At 38.4% G+C, this 16,428-nt stretch overlaps 1 protein-coding gene across 1 annotated transcript in view; it reads left to right on the top strand.

The window, feature by feature from the left end:
* Positions 1-16,428, top strand: part of LOC126203773 (citron rho-interacting kinase) — a 214,406-nt gene that overhangs the window by 182,890 nt on the left and 15,088 nt on the right. Inside the window, exons 29-31 of the mRNA XM_049938141.1 lie at positions 1,563-1,740; positions 5,784-5,938; positions 9,742-9,954. Of these exons, the coding sequence (XP_049794098.1) occupies positions 1,563-1,740; positions 5,784-5,938; positions 9,742-9,954 (546 nt within the window). The remainder of the gene's footprint in view (positions 1-1,562; positions 1,741-5,783; positions 5,939-9,741; positions 9,955-16,428) is intronic.

The following is a 16,428-nucleotide window of genomic DNA, read 5'->3' as shown; positions in this document are numbered from 1 at the left end:
ATATATATATGATATGGCATGTGTCTGATAGTACACACCTGAAATATATCTTACATAAATGCAACAAAAAGATACAATCTAAAAAAGATACCAACTAAACAACAGCGTATTCAACTAACAGAAAGTTTTTGTTTCACGTGTTAAGGATGAGTAATATATACAGGAATCAAGATAAGTTCACTATTCCAAGGGAAATACAGAAATATCAATAAACAATTTTCATATGCCTATTCAAAACAAAATTAATTACACTATTTATACAACACTTGCAAGTTCAGTGATTATATACATTTTATACACATATTCATCAATTGTATAAAAAGATTTCTCTATCAGGTACTCCTTGAGAGTTTCTTTGAATGCTGACAATCTATTGTTAAAGCATTTGATGTGTGGTGGGAGAGCATTAAACAGCTTAATACTGTAGTAGAAAGCTCCTTTTTGAACCATAGTGAGACTTTACAATTCAATGTGCAGCCTGTTTTTGGTCCTTGTGTTAGTCATGAAATTGGCTGTTATCTTTGTAAATAGAAGGGTTATTACGGACAAAGGTCAACAAAGAAAAGATATACTGTGAGGCGGTGGTAAGGATCCCCATCTTTAGAAACAAGCATCTACAAGAGTGTCTGTGATGGACACCACTCATCATTCTGATGGCTTGCTTGCTTCTCTCTCTCTCTCTCTCTCTCTCTCTCTCTCTCTCTCTCTCTCTCTCTCTCTCTCTCTCTCCCTCCCCCCCTCCCTCCCTCCCCCCCCCACCCCCACCTCCATCCCCCACCCCACCCCCACCCGCTGCAGGCTGTTGAAATTTTTGATGGTTTCATCATTTATGATCCTAAAAGATTTCCAAGAATTCTCAGAACTGTTGCACAGATTGACGCCAGTGAAAGTAAGCAACTGACCTCCATGATCAGAAAGGCCAAGAATTGGACGTACACTGATATTGTTGACTTTTGACTTATCTATAAGTATATTGTCAATCAGACTTTGACAGTTCTCAGTAACTTTAGTTGGAAAATTTACTACTGTCATCAGATCATAAGAATCAGAGAAGACAGAATAAGAGAGTTATCAGAACAGGTGACTTTCCTTGGTGCTAGTGTCAGACGGCTGTGATTTTGCTACCACTTTGTTCTCTGTACCCTGTGGTGTGTGGGAAAATGCATTGTGTGTGCCACCATGTTGTTGCATGTGACATTTTTTTCTCTGGCAGTACTCACAGCACACCCTTGAGGTGCTGGGCATGACTGACCCACAGCCTGCACAACCTCTGAGATCTGAGTGCCCAAAGTTCTGAGTGCAGTCAGACATACTGACACTGCATCTCATACATGTCTTGTGGTCAACCTTCTCACCAACAGTCAGTTACCTGCAATAGGCTGTGACTGAACTGTGTTCTCTCTTTCACTCTCTCACTCTCTCTTTGTTTGCACAGAGTTGTCTCTTTAAGTCTTGTACCTCATTACTAGTAGTAGTCTTCTGAATGCAGTATTATATGGAACATAGGACGAACGGTCTGTCCCAGTAAAACTTCGCTAAATGCTCGTTCTACTATGTTCCAGGTGACTCTCGTACGCTGGTATTTTGCAACCTGGCCCACCTGGAGTGTAATGCTAAAGCAGCGGAGTGCTCTGCACCTGCATTGCATTTACAGCCAATATTGCCAGGCTCTGATTCGTATCACCTCTTTGCGACTGGAACCCGGAACCTTGTATGTGTTGCTACTGCCACAAAGATCAGGTGAGTAACAATTAATTTTGTTTGTTATTGTTGTGGTTGTCTAAGACCAGTTTGATGCAGTTCTCCACATTAGTCCATTCCGTGCAAGCTTCTTGTACTACAACCTTCATCCATTTGAACCTGATTGCTTTACTCAACCCTTGGCTGCCTGTACAGTGTTTATCCTACACCCCTCCCCTCCCCACACCTGCCTCCATTTCCAAACTGATGGTTCCTTGATGACTCCTATCAACTAATCCTTTTAGTCAACTTGTGCCAAACTGTTGTTCTCCAATTAGATTCAGTATCTCGTCATTAGTTACTGAATCTATCCATTTAATTTTCAGAATTTGTTTGTACAACCACATTTAGGAAGCTTCTATTATCTTCTTGTCTATTCTTTTTAAAGTAACGTTTCACTTTTGTACACCACTGCAATTAAGATAAATACTAAAAGAACTTGCTAATGCTCAACTTAGTGTTTGATGTTAACATATTTTTTTCTTTCAGGAAATCTTTCCTTGTTGCTGCTAGTTTTCTTTTATTTTACTCCAGTCGTCATCAGTGCAAGGATAAAAATGGAAATTGTATTCAGAAATTTTTCACTTTGCATAGAGGCATATGGGCTGTCCAGTACCTTACGTCAGCAGAGCCCTCACGCAAGCGCGCGCGCGCGCACACACACACACACACACACACACACACACACACACACACACACACACAAAAGATAACAGCACTCTTGCCTTTCAGTAGTAGCGGTTTTTTACTTCAGGCTAGAAAATAGGAAATATTTGATTTTGGAGAGGGTAGCAAATCACTTGGAAGCCAATGTAAAGGTGATGTACTCTGAAGATACTATTTCTGTGGATAAACCTGTTCCTATTTTGATCAACTCTTTGTAAGTACCATTTAATATTAATCTGTGCATATAGTCTCACATTTCCCTACTGCAGCTTAAGGAGTCACATAATATTTCTAAAATTTATAAAAGCAGTAGAACAGTCAACATAAAACTACTATGGGTTTCTCTATGTTGCACTCACTGTTAGTTCAAGGGCCCTACCTCCACCTCCACAAGGTCCACTTCTAGATTATCTGTCAACAAAATAATCCACACATAAGAAAATAATAATATTTTTGAGGGAATTACAAATTCTAATTATTCACTGCTAACAAGACACTCAGTCCTAGAGACAAAACATGACCAACTGCAAAATTATATTCATTTGGAAAAGAAATGAAGATGTTTGTTATTAGGTTCAAAGCACAGAATATTGCTCCCTCTATGCGAGGCCGTTCCAGCCCAAGTGACAACATGCAGACAGCCAGGCACCTGCAGGCATCGGTGACAGGGGTGGGAATTGTACTACTCGGGATGAGAGGTGCTGGGCAACGGTGTGCTTGTGACTTGGGCGCATGGTATGCGTGCTAAAAAGCTACCTGGCAGGTGGCCTGTACTTCCCTTGCCTGTCTACAGACAAGCTGGCGGGCCTGTAGGGCAGTGTATCTCTGCATTGTCATCCAGTTGTTTGCGGAATGCAGTTCTGGTGACGGACTGTAGCTGGCAAGTCTATCTATGACTGGGAAGTAGGTCGTCAGTGATAGCACATCAGTAACCACTGTGTCAGCCTCATTTGAAAAATGATTGTGAGAAGGAAAATGGATACAGAAGTAAACAAAGTGCAGAGAATAAAACAAAGTGGAAATAGGGTAGAAAGAAGCAGCTAAGAGGTAGATAAGATAAAGTATAAATATCTCTTCCCCCACACTTGTATTTGATTTATGCTCCCTGTTTTCTTTTCTTCTGTATCTATTCTTATCTCTTACTCTCCAACACTTTTCAAAGGTCCACATTGTTCCCAGCTTGGTGCAAGCCTTTCTGTGTTGCACCACTTTGTCGGCTTGACTCTGGGCTCCACATGTCTTAGTGAACCTCGTTCCAGACATTATGCTACAGAAAAACTGTAGGTTCTCTTCGGGATTCGAACTTGAGACCTACATCTACATCTACATTCATACTCCGCAAGCCACCCAACGGTGTGTGGCGGAGGGCACTTACGTGCCACTGTCATTACCTCCCTTTCCTGTTCCAGTCGCGTATGGTTCGCGGGAAGAACGACTGTCTGAAAGCTTCCGTGCGCGCTCTAATCTCTCTAATTTTACATTCGTGATCTCCTCGGGAGGTATAAGTAGGGGGAAGCAATATACTCGATACCTCATCCAGAAACGCACCCTCTCGAAACCTGGCGAGCAAGCTACACCGCGATGCAGAGCGCCTCTCTTGCAGAGTCTGCCACTTGAGTTTATTAAACATCTCCGTAACGCTATCACGGTTACCAAATAACCCTGTGACGAAACGCGCCGCTCTTCTTTGGATCTTCTCTATCTCCTCCGTCAACCCGATCTGGTACGGATCCCACACTGATGAGCAATACTCAAGTATAGGTCGAACGAGTGTTTTGTAAGCCACCTCCTTTGTTGCTGGACTACATTTTCTAAGCACTCTCCCAATGAATCTCAACCTGGTACCCGCCTTACCAACAATTAATTTTATATGATCATTCCACTTCAAATCGTTCCGCACGCATACTCCCAGATATTTTACAGAAGTAACTGCTACCAGTGTTTGTTCCGCTATCATATAATCATACAATAAAGGATCCTTCTTTCTATGTATTCGCAATACATTACATTTGTCTATGTTAAGGGACAGTTGCCACTCCCTGCACCAAGTGCCTATCCGCTGCAGATCTTCCTGCATTTCGCTACAATTTTCTAATGCTGCAACTTCTCTGTATACTACAGCATCATCCGCGAAAAGCCGCATGGAACTTCCGACACTATCTACTAGGTCATTTATATATATTGTGAAAAGCAATGGTCCCATAACACTCCCCTGTGGCACACCAGAGGTTACCTTAACGTCTGTAGACGTCTCTCCATTGATAACAACATGCTGTGTTCTGTTTGCTAAAAACTCTTCAATCCAGCCACACAGCTGGTCTGATATTCCGTAGGCTCTTACTTTATCAGGCGACAGTGCGGAACTGTATCGAACGCCTTCCGGAAGTCAAGAAAAATAGCATCTACCTGGGAGCCTTTATCTAATATTTTCCGGGTCTCATGAACAAATAGCGCGAGTTGGGTCTCACACGATCGCTGTTTCCGGAATCCATGTTGATTCCTACATAGTAGATTCTGGGTTTCCAAAAACGACATGATACTCGAGCAAAAAACATGTTCTAAAATTCTACAACAGGTTGACGTCAGAGATATAGGTCTATAGTTTTGCGCATCTGCTCGACAACCCTTCTTGAAGACTGGGACTACCTGTGCTCTTTTCCAATCATTTGGAACCCTCCGTTCCTCTAGAGACTTGCGGTACACGGCTGTTAGAAGGGGGGCAAGTTCTTTCCCGTACTCTGTGTAGAATCGAATTGGTATCCCGTCAGGTCCAGTGGACTTTCCTCTGTTGAGTGATTCCAGTTGCTTTTCTATTCCTTGGACACTTATTTCGATGTCAGCCATTTTTTCGTTTGTGCGAGGATTGCCATCACCAGTCAGCACTACTGAAGATTAGACAAGAAGGGGACCAATCATATCAGATTGTGGTGTAACCGATGCTAAAAGTTTCTGAACTTGGTTTTGCATATGTTGTGTTCCTAATACTGTTAATGCATGAAATGTAAGGAAACTGTATTTTACTGTTAACAGCTGTCTCTTAGTTTCCCAGTTTTATTCTTAATTGCCAGAATAGCAATTTTAACTATAGGGTCATTACTGAGTGGAAAATTTGGTACTTGTGCAAGTGTTTAAAAAAAATAAATCCTTTGGCATATACAAACATTTTGTGCCATAACCCTGAACTGCTGCACATAAAAGAGAAAATACACCATCATCATGAGCACAGATTTGTATGACACAAATATTTTCATTCCCTACTCAACATTATTTCTGGAGGATTATAATTTTGTACACTTTTATTGTGATCTGTGGTGAAAAGTTTAAATAAGTTGTACTGATTATAAATTTAATTAAATAATATATGAATGACTTTTTAGGCTTCTTCGCTGGTCTGCCGGTCAGGCGAAGTTTGTACTAGTGAAAGACATACCAACATCAGAGCCATGTAGTTGCATCCATTTTGCAGATCATTCAGTTATTATCGGTTGCCACAGAATATATGAAATTGATCTTGGTGACCTATCTGTCGAAGGTAAGACTTCAAAAAATATTGTTTTATTTGATGTAGATGTAGCCAGTATCAAATTTAAATGTTTGTGTTGAGGGATAACAATCTGAATTAAATCACTGTCTATGAAATGACCAGCATGATAACACAAGGAGTCTCTGTAGTTATGTATCCAGAAGCTGAGGAATGATCCAACTGATTATTGAAAAGTAAACTCTCTTACATAGAGTTTCCCATGTTTGTTTATATACCTATCTGTTTATGTCAAGTGGTAAGATTGGGAACTTCAGACCCTCTCTTACAAAAGCAGAGGTTCTTGGGGACAAGGCAGCCAACACTGCAATATGCACAGTCTATTAGTTGTTGTTGTTGTTGTTGTTGTTGTATTATCAGTAATAATAATGCAATAGTAATGAATTTTATTTTACAGTTACGTCAGTTTTCCTAACACTATGCCTTTTCTTTATGATGTAACAGTGTGGGAGTAATAACATACTAACAGAAATATATGGCAGCAGTAAGAAGGAATCAAATCTGAAGAAGTTGAGTGGTCCAGGAACAAGCGAAAAGTAATACAATCAAGTTACCAGCCTAATTTTTTATTTATTTTATTGGGGGGAGGGGTGTCAGATTGTATTTAAGAAAACTGGAATAGTATTGGAAGTGTGACAGAAATACTTCTGGATAGAAGGAGACAGTAGCGGACATGTCAAGAGGGTAATTAGACCAGTATCAAGTGAACTTTACCCTACTTATAAATTGCGGTGTAGTTCTGTGATCCTACCTTCTTGGTATGTCGATGAATAATTTTCATGATAATGTATGCGGAGCTGTAGCTTATTCATTCTCCATTCTCTCTCCCTTCCCCTCTCCCTGTCCTCCCTCCTCTGTGTGTTCTTATGCCTGGGCCAGGTTCTCATTTACAACATGCTCTGAGGTGGCAGTTAGACTGGGTCTGAAACAAAGAAAGGGAGGAAGCAATTTAAGGAAATATTACTAACTAATCAGCAAGCACAGGCAATTAAAGAGAAGCAGTTATTCTTCAGTTACCATTGTGTGGCAGCACTACCTTCTCCTACCCTGATATTTAAAGGGGACGATAAATAAATAAACTTAACAATCACTTTATTACCCAGGTACAGATGTAATGTGCCATGTGAATACTGTATCCCTTTAAATGGTATACAATTGGATATTAAATTCCATTGTTGAAATTTATTATTTTTGTATTGAATTAAGAGATTGATACTTCTTTGCGCCAATGTACAACACTTAAGTGCACCATATCAGTGGCACCTAATTCCTCATCATTACATACAATAATGCAAACACACACAAAAAAATCATTGCAAAAATAAAAATTCTGTAAAATTGCTAATTGATGTGACAAGACTCTCATGGAATTACAGCTTAATAAAACTTGCATACCATTGACACTGCCACTTTTAATTATTGAAAGCATGTCTGTTACAGCATTTGTGAATTTGCTATGTACCTTCATGTTTAGTTTAACATCGATACTACATCAGAATATTTTGTGATCTGAAGATGGCTGTAGCCGACACTGGTAAGAGTGAAGTGTAATGGTTTGTGTGATAAAGAAGGACTTGCAAAATAAAGTGCTAAAATATGATAACGGACTCATGTTCAGGCTTTGTCTTCAATTGATGAGCATTTGTGAAATTGATGCCTTTTGCTAATTTTTGAAAATTGTTTATCCACGATAAAATATAATTCATTACTGGTAACCTTTCGTCCACAATCTGCTAGCCAACACACATTAATGAGATGGAAATAGACATTCTTACAGCTGCTGTGGCATATCAAAACTGCATCTGGTCTTGAGAAGCCTAGTATGTTAATATTGTTTCCAACAGATTAAGTTTTTCATTATAAAGTGAGTCTGTTATGTAGTCAACAGTGGTGGCAATGGTATGTGGGTATATTATGTCTTCAATTAATTTTAAAAAAGAGGAGGCCACTTTCTTGTATTCTTCATTGTAATGGTGAACACTTACCTGGTGCTATCTGAGTTAGCAGTCTGCGTACAATTTAGTGTACAGCCTCACTGACTGAAATTACACATTTCCATTATGCACTTGGTAAAACAGTTTATATCACATTCATTTGCTGGGTGACAGTATATGAAACACAAACATAAAACCTTAATTATTCATGGTCATTGCTATCAAAATAATATGCTGTGGTGAATATGTTTTAGTTTGTGGTGTTTGATTCTTTAACTCTCAAAGTTTGGCTCCCCCGCAGTTAACAAGTCTGCTTGAACTTGAGACGGCACCAGTGCTGTTTTTTTTTCCCCCTCTGTTCCCTCAGTTCAGTGCAGTGCAACTCAGCAACAATGTGTACTCCGCAACAGAAGGTGAAGTGTGTTATTTGGCTTGTGAAAACTGAGTCAGTTATAACAGTGCAACATAATTTTAGACGCCAGTATGGTTGTGAACCATCTACAACAAAAACTATCCGTCATTGTCTAAAGTCTTTCAAGGAAACAGGTACTGTTTTAAAAGCAAACTCACCAGATAGACCGAGAACTTCTGAAGATGTTGAACTAATTGAGGTGGAAAAGGGGCTTTTGTTCTTCTAACAAGGTGGCACCCCACCTCTTTACAGCAACCACGTGTGTGCTGCTCTTGACACTCGCTTTCCAGTAAGGTGGATAGGTAGGAATGGCCCAATACCTTGGCCACCACGAAGCCCAGACTTAACCCCACTGGACTTTTTCTTTTGGAGCCCTGTCAGAAATGTTGTGTACAGTGAAAAGATTAGACACATCAGTCATTTACGGGAAAGAATCATCTCAGTGGCTGGGACAGTTACACCTGAAATGTTGGTGAATATGTGGCGAGATGTGGAATATTGTCTCGATGTGTGCAGGGCAACAAATGGATCATATGTTGATGTCTACTAACATTAAACAAAACTTGAAGGAATTCTCTCTCGTGATATGTACTCATTGATGTAATTTTTCATTAATTTCCCCATTAAATGTATACTTGAAACTAGGGAGTTATTTTTAGAACACCCTGAATTTTATTTCCACTCACAAAATTGTCTCGAATTGCTACCAGTCTTCACTGCACCAATATGCCTGCATACACTTAAAATTTTTCACACATCTGCTTAGTGACAAAATATACTGTGAACATATCTCTCTCTCTCTCTCTCTCTCTCTCTCTCTCTCTCTCTCACACACACACACACACACACACACACACAAAACCTTTTCGCAATCAACTTAACTGCTACAAGAATCTCTGCACAACCTAGCTGCCCACCCAGAATTGACTATTGCAGTTTTGTCATGGCTCTGTTGTGCATCAGTATACCTTGCCACCAGATGAGCTCAAAGTAGTATTGTTATTACTTTGTAAGTTTGCCAATGTCATTTACATTACAATTGACTGCATCCTCGCTCCATTTTTTGAAAAATAAGTGCAAAAACTCCTTGGGTTATCCTTGCTGTTCATTCCATATGCAGAAATTGTAGTTATGCTATCGCTTTCCACTCTAACAATCACTGTGGGGTAAGTTAAAAGCTCAAAATGAGCGTTCTCAGAAAAAGGTGATTAGTACATCAGCGGTCAAAGCCTGTTGATACAGTAACATGTTAATAACGTATGGTAAATAAGTACAGCCAAACAGTGACAGCAGGCAACTCCGCGTATCTAAGGTATAAAATCAAAGAATTTCAATAGAAAGAGAGAGGATATTGAACAATTTTGTTCAAGTTGGTGGTAGAAGAAAACTTAGTCTCATATTTGAAGACTTATATCTATGTAGTAATAAATTTTGTTTCATGCTTTCAGAGTTTCTTGATCAGTCAGATGCATCTTTGTCTCATATATTTTTTGGCATTGAGAAACTAAATAGCTTTCCAGTTGCTATTTTGGACATGAAACATTCGTCATCTGAGCAAGAATTTTTGTTATGTTTCAACGAACTGGGTGTATTTGTCGACAAATATGGACAGAGGACCCGAGAAGATGATGTTAAATGGAGCCAGATGCCTCTTGGATTCTGTAAGTATTTTGAGCTTTTATCTACATCTATGTGGATACTCTGCAAATCACACTTAAGTGCAGTGAAAAGAGTTCATCAAACCACCTTCACAATAAATCTCTTATTATTCCACTCTCAAACAGCGTGCAGATAAAATGAACACCTGTATCTTTCTGTGCGAGCTCTGATTTCCCTTATTTTATTATGGTGATCATTTCTCTCTATGTAGTTCATTGTCAACAAAATATTTTCGCATTCAGAGTAGAAAGTTGGTGACTGAAATTTCGTGAGAAGATCCCATTGCAATGAAAAATGCCTTTGTTTTAATTATGTACACCCCAAAATCCTGCAATTTTTTCCATGACTCTCTCTCCCCTATTTTTCTATAATACAAAGCATGCTGCTCTTTTTGGAACTTTTTCAATGTACTCTGTTAATCCAGTCTGGTAAAGGATCCCACACTGCACAGCAGTACTCCAAAAGAGGGCAGACAAGCGTAATGTTGGCTGTCTCTTCAGTAGATCTATTACATTTTCTAAGTATTCTGCCAATAAAACACAGTCTTTATTTCACCTTCCCCACAAAATTTCTGTGTATTCTTTCCAATTGGAATTGTTCTTAATTGTAATTCATAGGTATTTAGTTGAATTTACATCCTTTAGGTACGATTGACTTGTGTTGTAATTAAATTTTAACGGATTACTTTTAGTACTCATGTGGATGACCTCACACTTTCCATTATTTAGGGTCAATTGCCAATTTTCGCACCATACAGATGTCTTTTTAAATCGTTTTGCACTTTGTTTTGATCTTCTGATGACTGTACTAGACGATAAATGGCAGCGTCATCTGTAAATGACCAAAGACAGCTGTTCAAATTGCCTCTAAAATCATTTATACAGATGAGGAACAGCAGAGGGCATATAACTAACTACCTTGAGGAACGCCACAAATCACTTCAGTTTTACTTGGAGACTTTCCGTTAGCACTACAAACTGACCCCCTCAGACAGGAAATCACAAATCCAATCATACAACTGAGACGATATTCCATACGCAGTCTGGAGTGAGGTATGGTCACAAAAGCAATCTGGAAATCTAGAAACCTGAAATCTATATGAAATTCCTTGGTGGTAACACTTAACACTTTGTTTGAGTAAAGAGCTATTTGTGTTTCAGAAGAATGATGTTTACTATACACGTGTTCACTGTATGTAAAGACAATTTTCCTTGAGGTAAAGTTCCAATATCCTGCTGCATATCAGCGTTAATGATATGGGCCTATAATTTAGTGAATTACTCGTATTACCTTTCTTGAATATTGGTGTGATCTGTGCAACTTTTCGGTCTTTGGGTACAGATCTTTCATTGAGCGAGTGGTTGTATATGATAATTATGGAGCTATTGCATCAGCGTACTCTGAAAGGAACCTAATTTTCAATACAGTCTGGCCTGGAAGACTTGCTTTTATTAAGTGATTTAAGTCGCTTCAATACTCAGAGGATATCTACTTTTAAGTTAGTCATGTTGGCAACTGTTCTTAATTTTAATTTTGGACTATTTACTTCATCTTCTTTGGTGAAGGAATTTTTGAAGGCTGTGTTTAGTAACTCTGCTTTAGCAGCACTGTCATCGATAGTATTTTCATTGCTATCACACAGAGAAAACATTGATTATATCTTTCCGCTATCATAATTTATGTATAACCAGAATATCTCTGGATTTTCTGCCATATTGTGAGACAAAGTTTCATTGTGGAAACTATTATAAAGCACCTGGTATCGAAGTCCGCACTAAATTTTTTCTGGAAAAGATCACCAATATTGGGGATTTTGTGTTCGTTTGAATGTAACATGCTTTTTTTCATTGTTTCTGCAACAGTGTTCTGACCTGTTATGTGTACCACGGGGGATAAGCTCTGTTATTAATTTAATTTGTATAAATATTTCAATTGCCATGAATACTATTTCTTTGAATTGAAGCCACATCAGGTCTACACGTACATTGTTAATTTGGAAGGAGTGGAGATTGTCTCTCAGGAAGGACTCAGGTGAATTTTTATCTGCTTTTTTCATTAGATACATTTTTCGTATATTTTTAGTGTTAGGTTTCTAAAATTCATTTTAAAGTTTCAAGTAACTGAATGTGTAAATTTACTGTACTGCTGTATTTGATGGTTCACAAGCTGAGTACTGCCTCTCTCCAACAAAAATGTACATTGCAGTAACAATAGTAATACAATTACGATAGTTTTATAATTATAATAAATGTTACTTGCAAAGCCTCAGTGCTTGTGGAACAGGTCTAATCATTAGAAAAATAATGTTTTGTTAGATAAAGCCAAAGGTCTATGTGAAATGCAAATGCCAAAAGCTACAAGTATAGGAGAAGTAAGACATGGGAGTGGTTTAAATACCTGCTGCAGGATTAAAAATGCTTAAGACTGCCTTATTGAACAACTCTTTGAATTGATCAGTTCTGTCCTGGCAAACATCTTGTTGAACAGGAAATTCTTTATAAAGTTGAAATTATTGTAACGCCTCTTTGGACATTGACATTTGGTAATGATACAAAAAATTGGAGCTTAGGGTGTGCAGTGTTTGAGAATATTTAAAAACACAAATGGTGAACTAGAAGAAACAGGTGCCTAATTCACAGGGTCAGCCCAAGTGTATGCATAGATTCAGACATAGCCACCTTAAAAGCAAGATTGTGGCTGTAATGCAGGTTAGCGAGACACAGCATAACGAGTATCAGCCTGTAAGTGTGAGCTCACTTCCAGGAACGTTCTGTCCAGCTTTAGAAGGGAATGGAAACTTTGTATGGCAAAACGATTATCGAATGCTGACATCTGAAGAAAGCTCTACAAGAGATAATATTCAACTACATACACCCTGCCTTAAAAAAGAGCCAATTGAAAGAGGGTTCTGCATTGGCAAGTCTGGATTACAGCACAGAGTTCACTCACTCACAAATCAAGTTCTGGAAATCCCATCATGAAGGATGTAGTGTGACATGAGTAGTGTATACCATCAGCATTCAGAAGCAGTTATTGCACACTACCTTTGTAAAATATTCTAAAACTAGCTACAAGAAGTGCTAATCTTCTCACATTCATTGTTGTGTGAATTCCCTGTAGATTACTTTATTATAATATATCTTACTTTGAATATCTGAAAATTTCTAATTCCCTGCCTGAAGTCTACAGGAACTGTTTCAAACCTTTCGCAGCAGACTGCCAAACTGCGTTCTGAATCCTAGAGGAGGATGACATACTTCATATGAAAATTATTTTTAGTTCTAACTAATATTGTGGTTATGAATTTCACATGGCTCATGCTAAACTCACTCTTATTGTGAACTACAAATACCACTGAAGAGTAAATGTATTCACATATGATTCTAAGAGTTCTTTGGTCCCAGAAGAGACTTCTGCAGGATGTTCGGTTACCAATTGTGTGAAATATTCACATTGCATGGTTTTGCAGAATAAATTCCATTTTGACCGTAGCTGTATTGCTCTAGAGTAATGCGCAATAAGACAGTAACGACTACAAGTATGTGAAGAATGCTAGCAATCCCATCTGCAGCTATGCGGTGACACAGGCAGGGCTGAGCTTTTCGCTAACTTACGCGTATATTGTAGCCAACTAAGCTTACTATTCATCATGATGCTGAGGAACTTAACACACAGTTTCATTTAGTGTGTGTCCACTGATTTCTACTTCTGGTAATTTTCTTTTGTAAGTCATTTCATTTGTTTTGAGTTGTCTAATGTGAGTTGTTGTAGGTTTAAGGGTTGTTTTTAGCAAGTTGTAATCTTGTTCCAGTAGTCTCTGTGCTGAGTCATGTATACTATGTCTTTGAGACCTTTATCACTATATCTTTTTACTAAATAGTTTTGGGGTGTCACCTGGTGTGAATAATAGGTCCTCTCAGTCTCCTTACTCCCAGCTTTGAAATTAGTTTTGCTCCTGGTATATCATTTGTTAATGTGACCCACTGTTTTCTGTTGTTGTGGTATGACTCTGCTCATGCAGGGAGGATGCCTTTTTTGCCTTAATGGAGTAACTCTCCACTCTTATTGTGTTGTAGACCTTAAGGGGGGACATAGGAGGAAAATGGACATGTTTACATAATCTAACACAGTTTTTTGTGTTTGAAAGATAATAGAACCAAATTTTGCACATGAGGTAATTATGTTATGGGCTACATTCTGGAATGTTTCAAATGTTTTTTCTCAAAAAATTTGATCATGGCAGTGTTGGAAATTTTCGCAACACATGCTATCACACAAGGAATGTTTTCACAAAAATTACTTTACTTAAAACTTTGATACTGTGGTAGGTAATTCTTAATAATCGGATAAGTAGATGTGTGGAACAGTTTTTTAATATCAGTTTAAAGCTCTTACAATTTATTTTTAAAAAAATATGCGTATGAAACAAAGCAATTTCAATTCCCAAAGTAAATAATTTTGACAAAAATACACTTAGAAAAAATTGGTACCACAGGAAGCTGTGTTATACTATGAACAAAGTATGCAGAAAATTTCACTTTTCTATCTCCAATGGTTCAGGCGGAAATGTTCCTTATACATTGAAAAATGAAAGTTGTAGGAAATGCTCATAAAAGATTTTATAAGGATTTTCACCATAAACTAGTACCTTAATTTTGACCATAACCATTCATTTGTCTTCTTTCTCTTTGTGTACTTGTTTCCTTTTTATCTGGTGTTTCTGGTGTGCCCTTTTGGCTATATCCTTCAGACATTTCAGAATGCCCAACACCATCTTCTTCAATAGCTTCTCAGTGAAGAAACCTGCAGCAATTCCTAATCCAGTAAGAGTTCTTATTCTTCCAATGTTACCATCGTTAAACACCAGACATGCATCATATGTGGCAATTTTAACAACAGTAGATGAGCTAAATGTTGTTTTTGAGCACCTCTTCCAAGTGAGACTGTTGAAGCTCTCATTCAGGTTTTGTATTCCACCATGGGTACATTTGTTTAACAAATCTGGATGAGCTAGAAACTGGAATGTTGGCTTTATGGTGTTTAAGACTGCTTCAGGAAGGCTGTGTTTATGTGAATAGGTTTTGTTTCTTGTTTTTGCCTTCTTATATTTGCACCAGGATATATCACCCAATTCATGTACTGGCTTCTCATCAGTTGAAAACTCGTGAAAACAGCCTTAGTTTTCACCCTTTGGCACTGACTATTCGTAATGCCCAAATAGTGTTATGATACCCAATTACAAGATGATTTTTGAGTAGTTTGAAAAAAGTAGAATCAATAGAAGAATATTGGTGACTTTTTTTTAAATATTCAACCACTTAACACTTTGTTTTAGGAAGGCAGTGAACAATGGACAGACTACATTTTCTTTTATTTGCCTGTTTAATTTAATATTTTGATTCTGTGTATCTTGAACCCAGGTGTGTCAAAATTTTCTGTTTTTCTTCAGTTTGTACATCTCTTATGGAAATAATAAGAATAAAAAATGGAAAATCGGTTATTTCAGAAATTGGTAGTTTTAACAGTCGGGTTCAACTGATGTGGGGAAAAAAACTGATGTAACCAAAAATCGGTTGTTTCAGCAATGACCGCCATCCCTAATAGAAGATACCCAGATTAAATGCCGTTATTATACATTTCAAAATATGTGCAATGGTACCAATTGTATTAACGAACAGTCTTGCCGTGGCCACTGGAGTGCACGAGCTCAAAAACCAGTGTTAATGCTGTTTTCTTTCACGTTTGTGTGTGCTCCACACGTAGGTCTGTTATAGGTAAATGGTTGCTCTTCCCTTACTTTATGTATTGCTCCATCAGGGAATTTCCATTATTGTTAATCAAAGTTGTACGTACACTGTGTAATCAAAAGTATCCAAACACCCCCCCAAAACATAAGTTTTTCATATTAGGTGCCATGCACTGCCTAGTACTCCATATCAGTGACCTCAGTAGTCATTAGACATCGTGAGAGCAGAATGGGGCACTCCGTGGAACTCATGGACTTCAAACGTAGTCAGGTGATTGGGTGTCACTTGTGTCATACGTCTGAACGCGAGATTTCCACACAGCTAAACATCCTCAGGTCCACTGTTTCTAATGTGGTAGTGAAGTGGAAACGTGAAAGGACACATACAGCACAAAAGCTCACAGGCCGACCTCGTCTTATGACTGAGAGAGACTGCCGACAGTTGAAGAGGGTCATAATGTGTAATAGGCAGACATCTATCCAGACCATCACACAGGAATTTCAAACTGTGTCAGGATCCACTGCAAGTACTATGAAGGTGGGACGTGAGAAAACTTGGATTTCACAGTCGAGCAGCTGCTCATAAGCCACACATCACACTGGTAAATGCCAAATGAAGCCTCACTTGGTGTAAGGAGCATAAACATTGGATGACTGAACAGTGGAAAAACGTTGTGTGGAGTGACAAATCATGGTACACAATATGGCAATCCAATGGCAGGGTGTGGTG

Source organism: Schistocerca nitens, chromosome 9 (genome assembly GCF_023898315.1).
Source record: "Schistocerca nitens isolate TAMUIC-IGC-003100 chromosome 9, iqSchNite1.1, whole genome shotgun sequence".
NCBI classification, from domain to species: Eukaryota; Metazoa; Arthropoda; class Insecta; order Orthoptera; family Acrididae; genus Schistocerca; species Schistocerca nitens.
The sequence above is the reverse complement of the archived record's forward strand: the minus strand, read 5'-3'. Positions and strand labels throughout refer to the sequence as shown.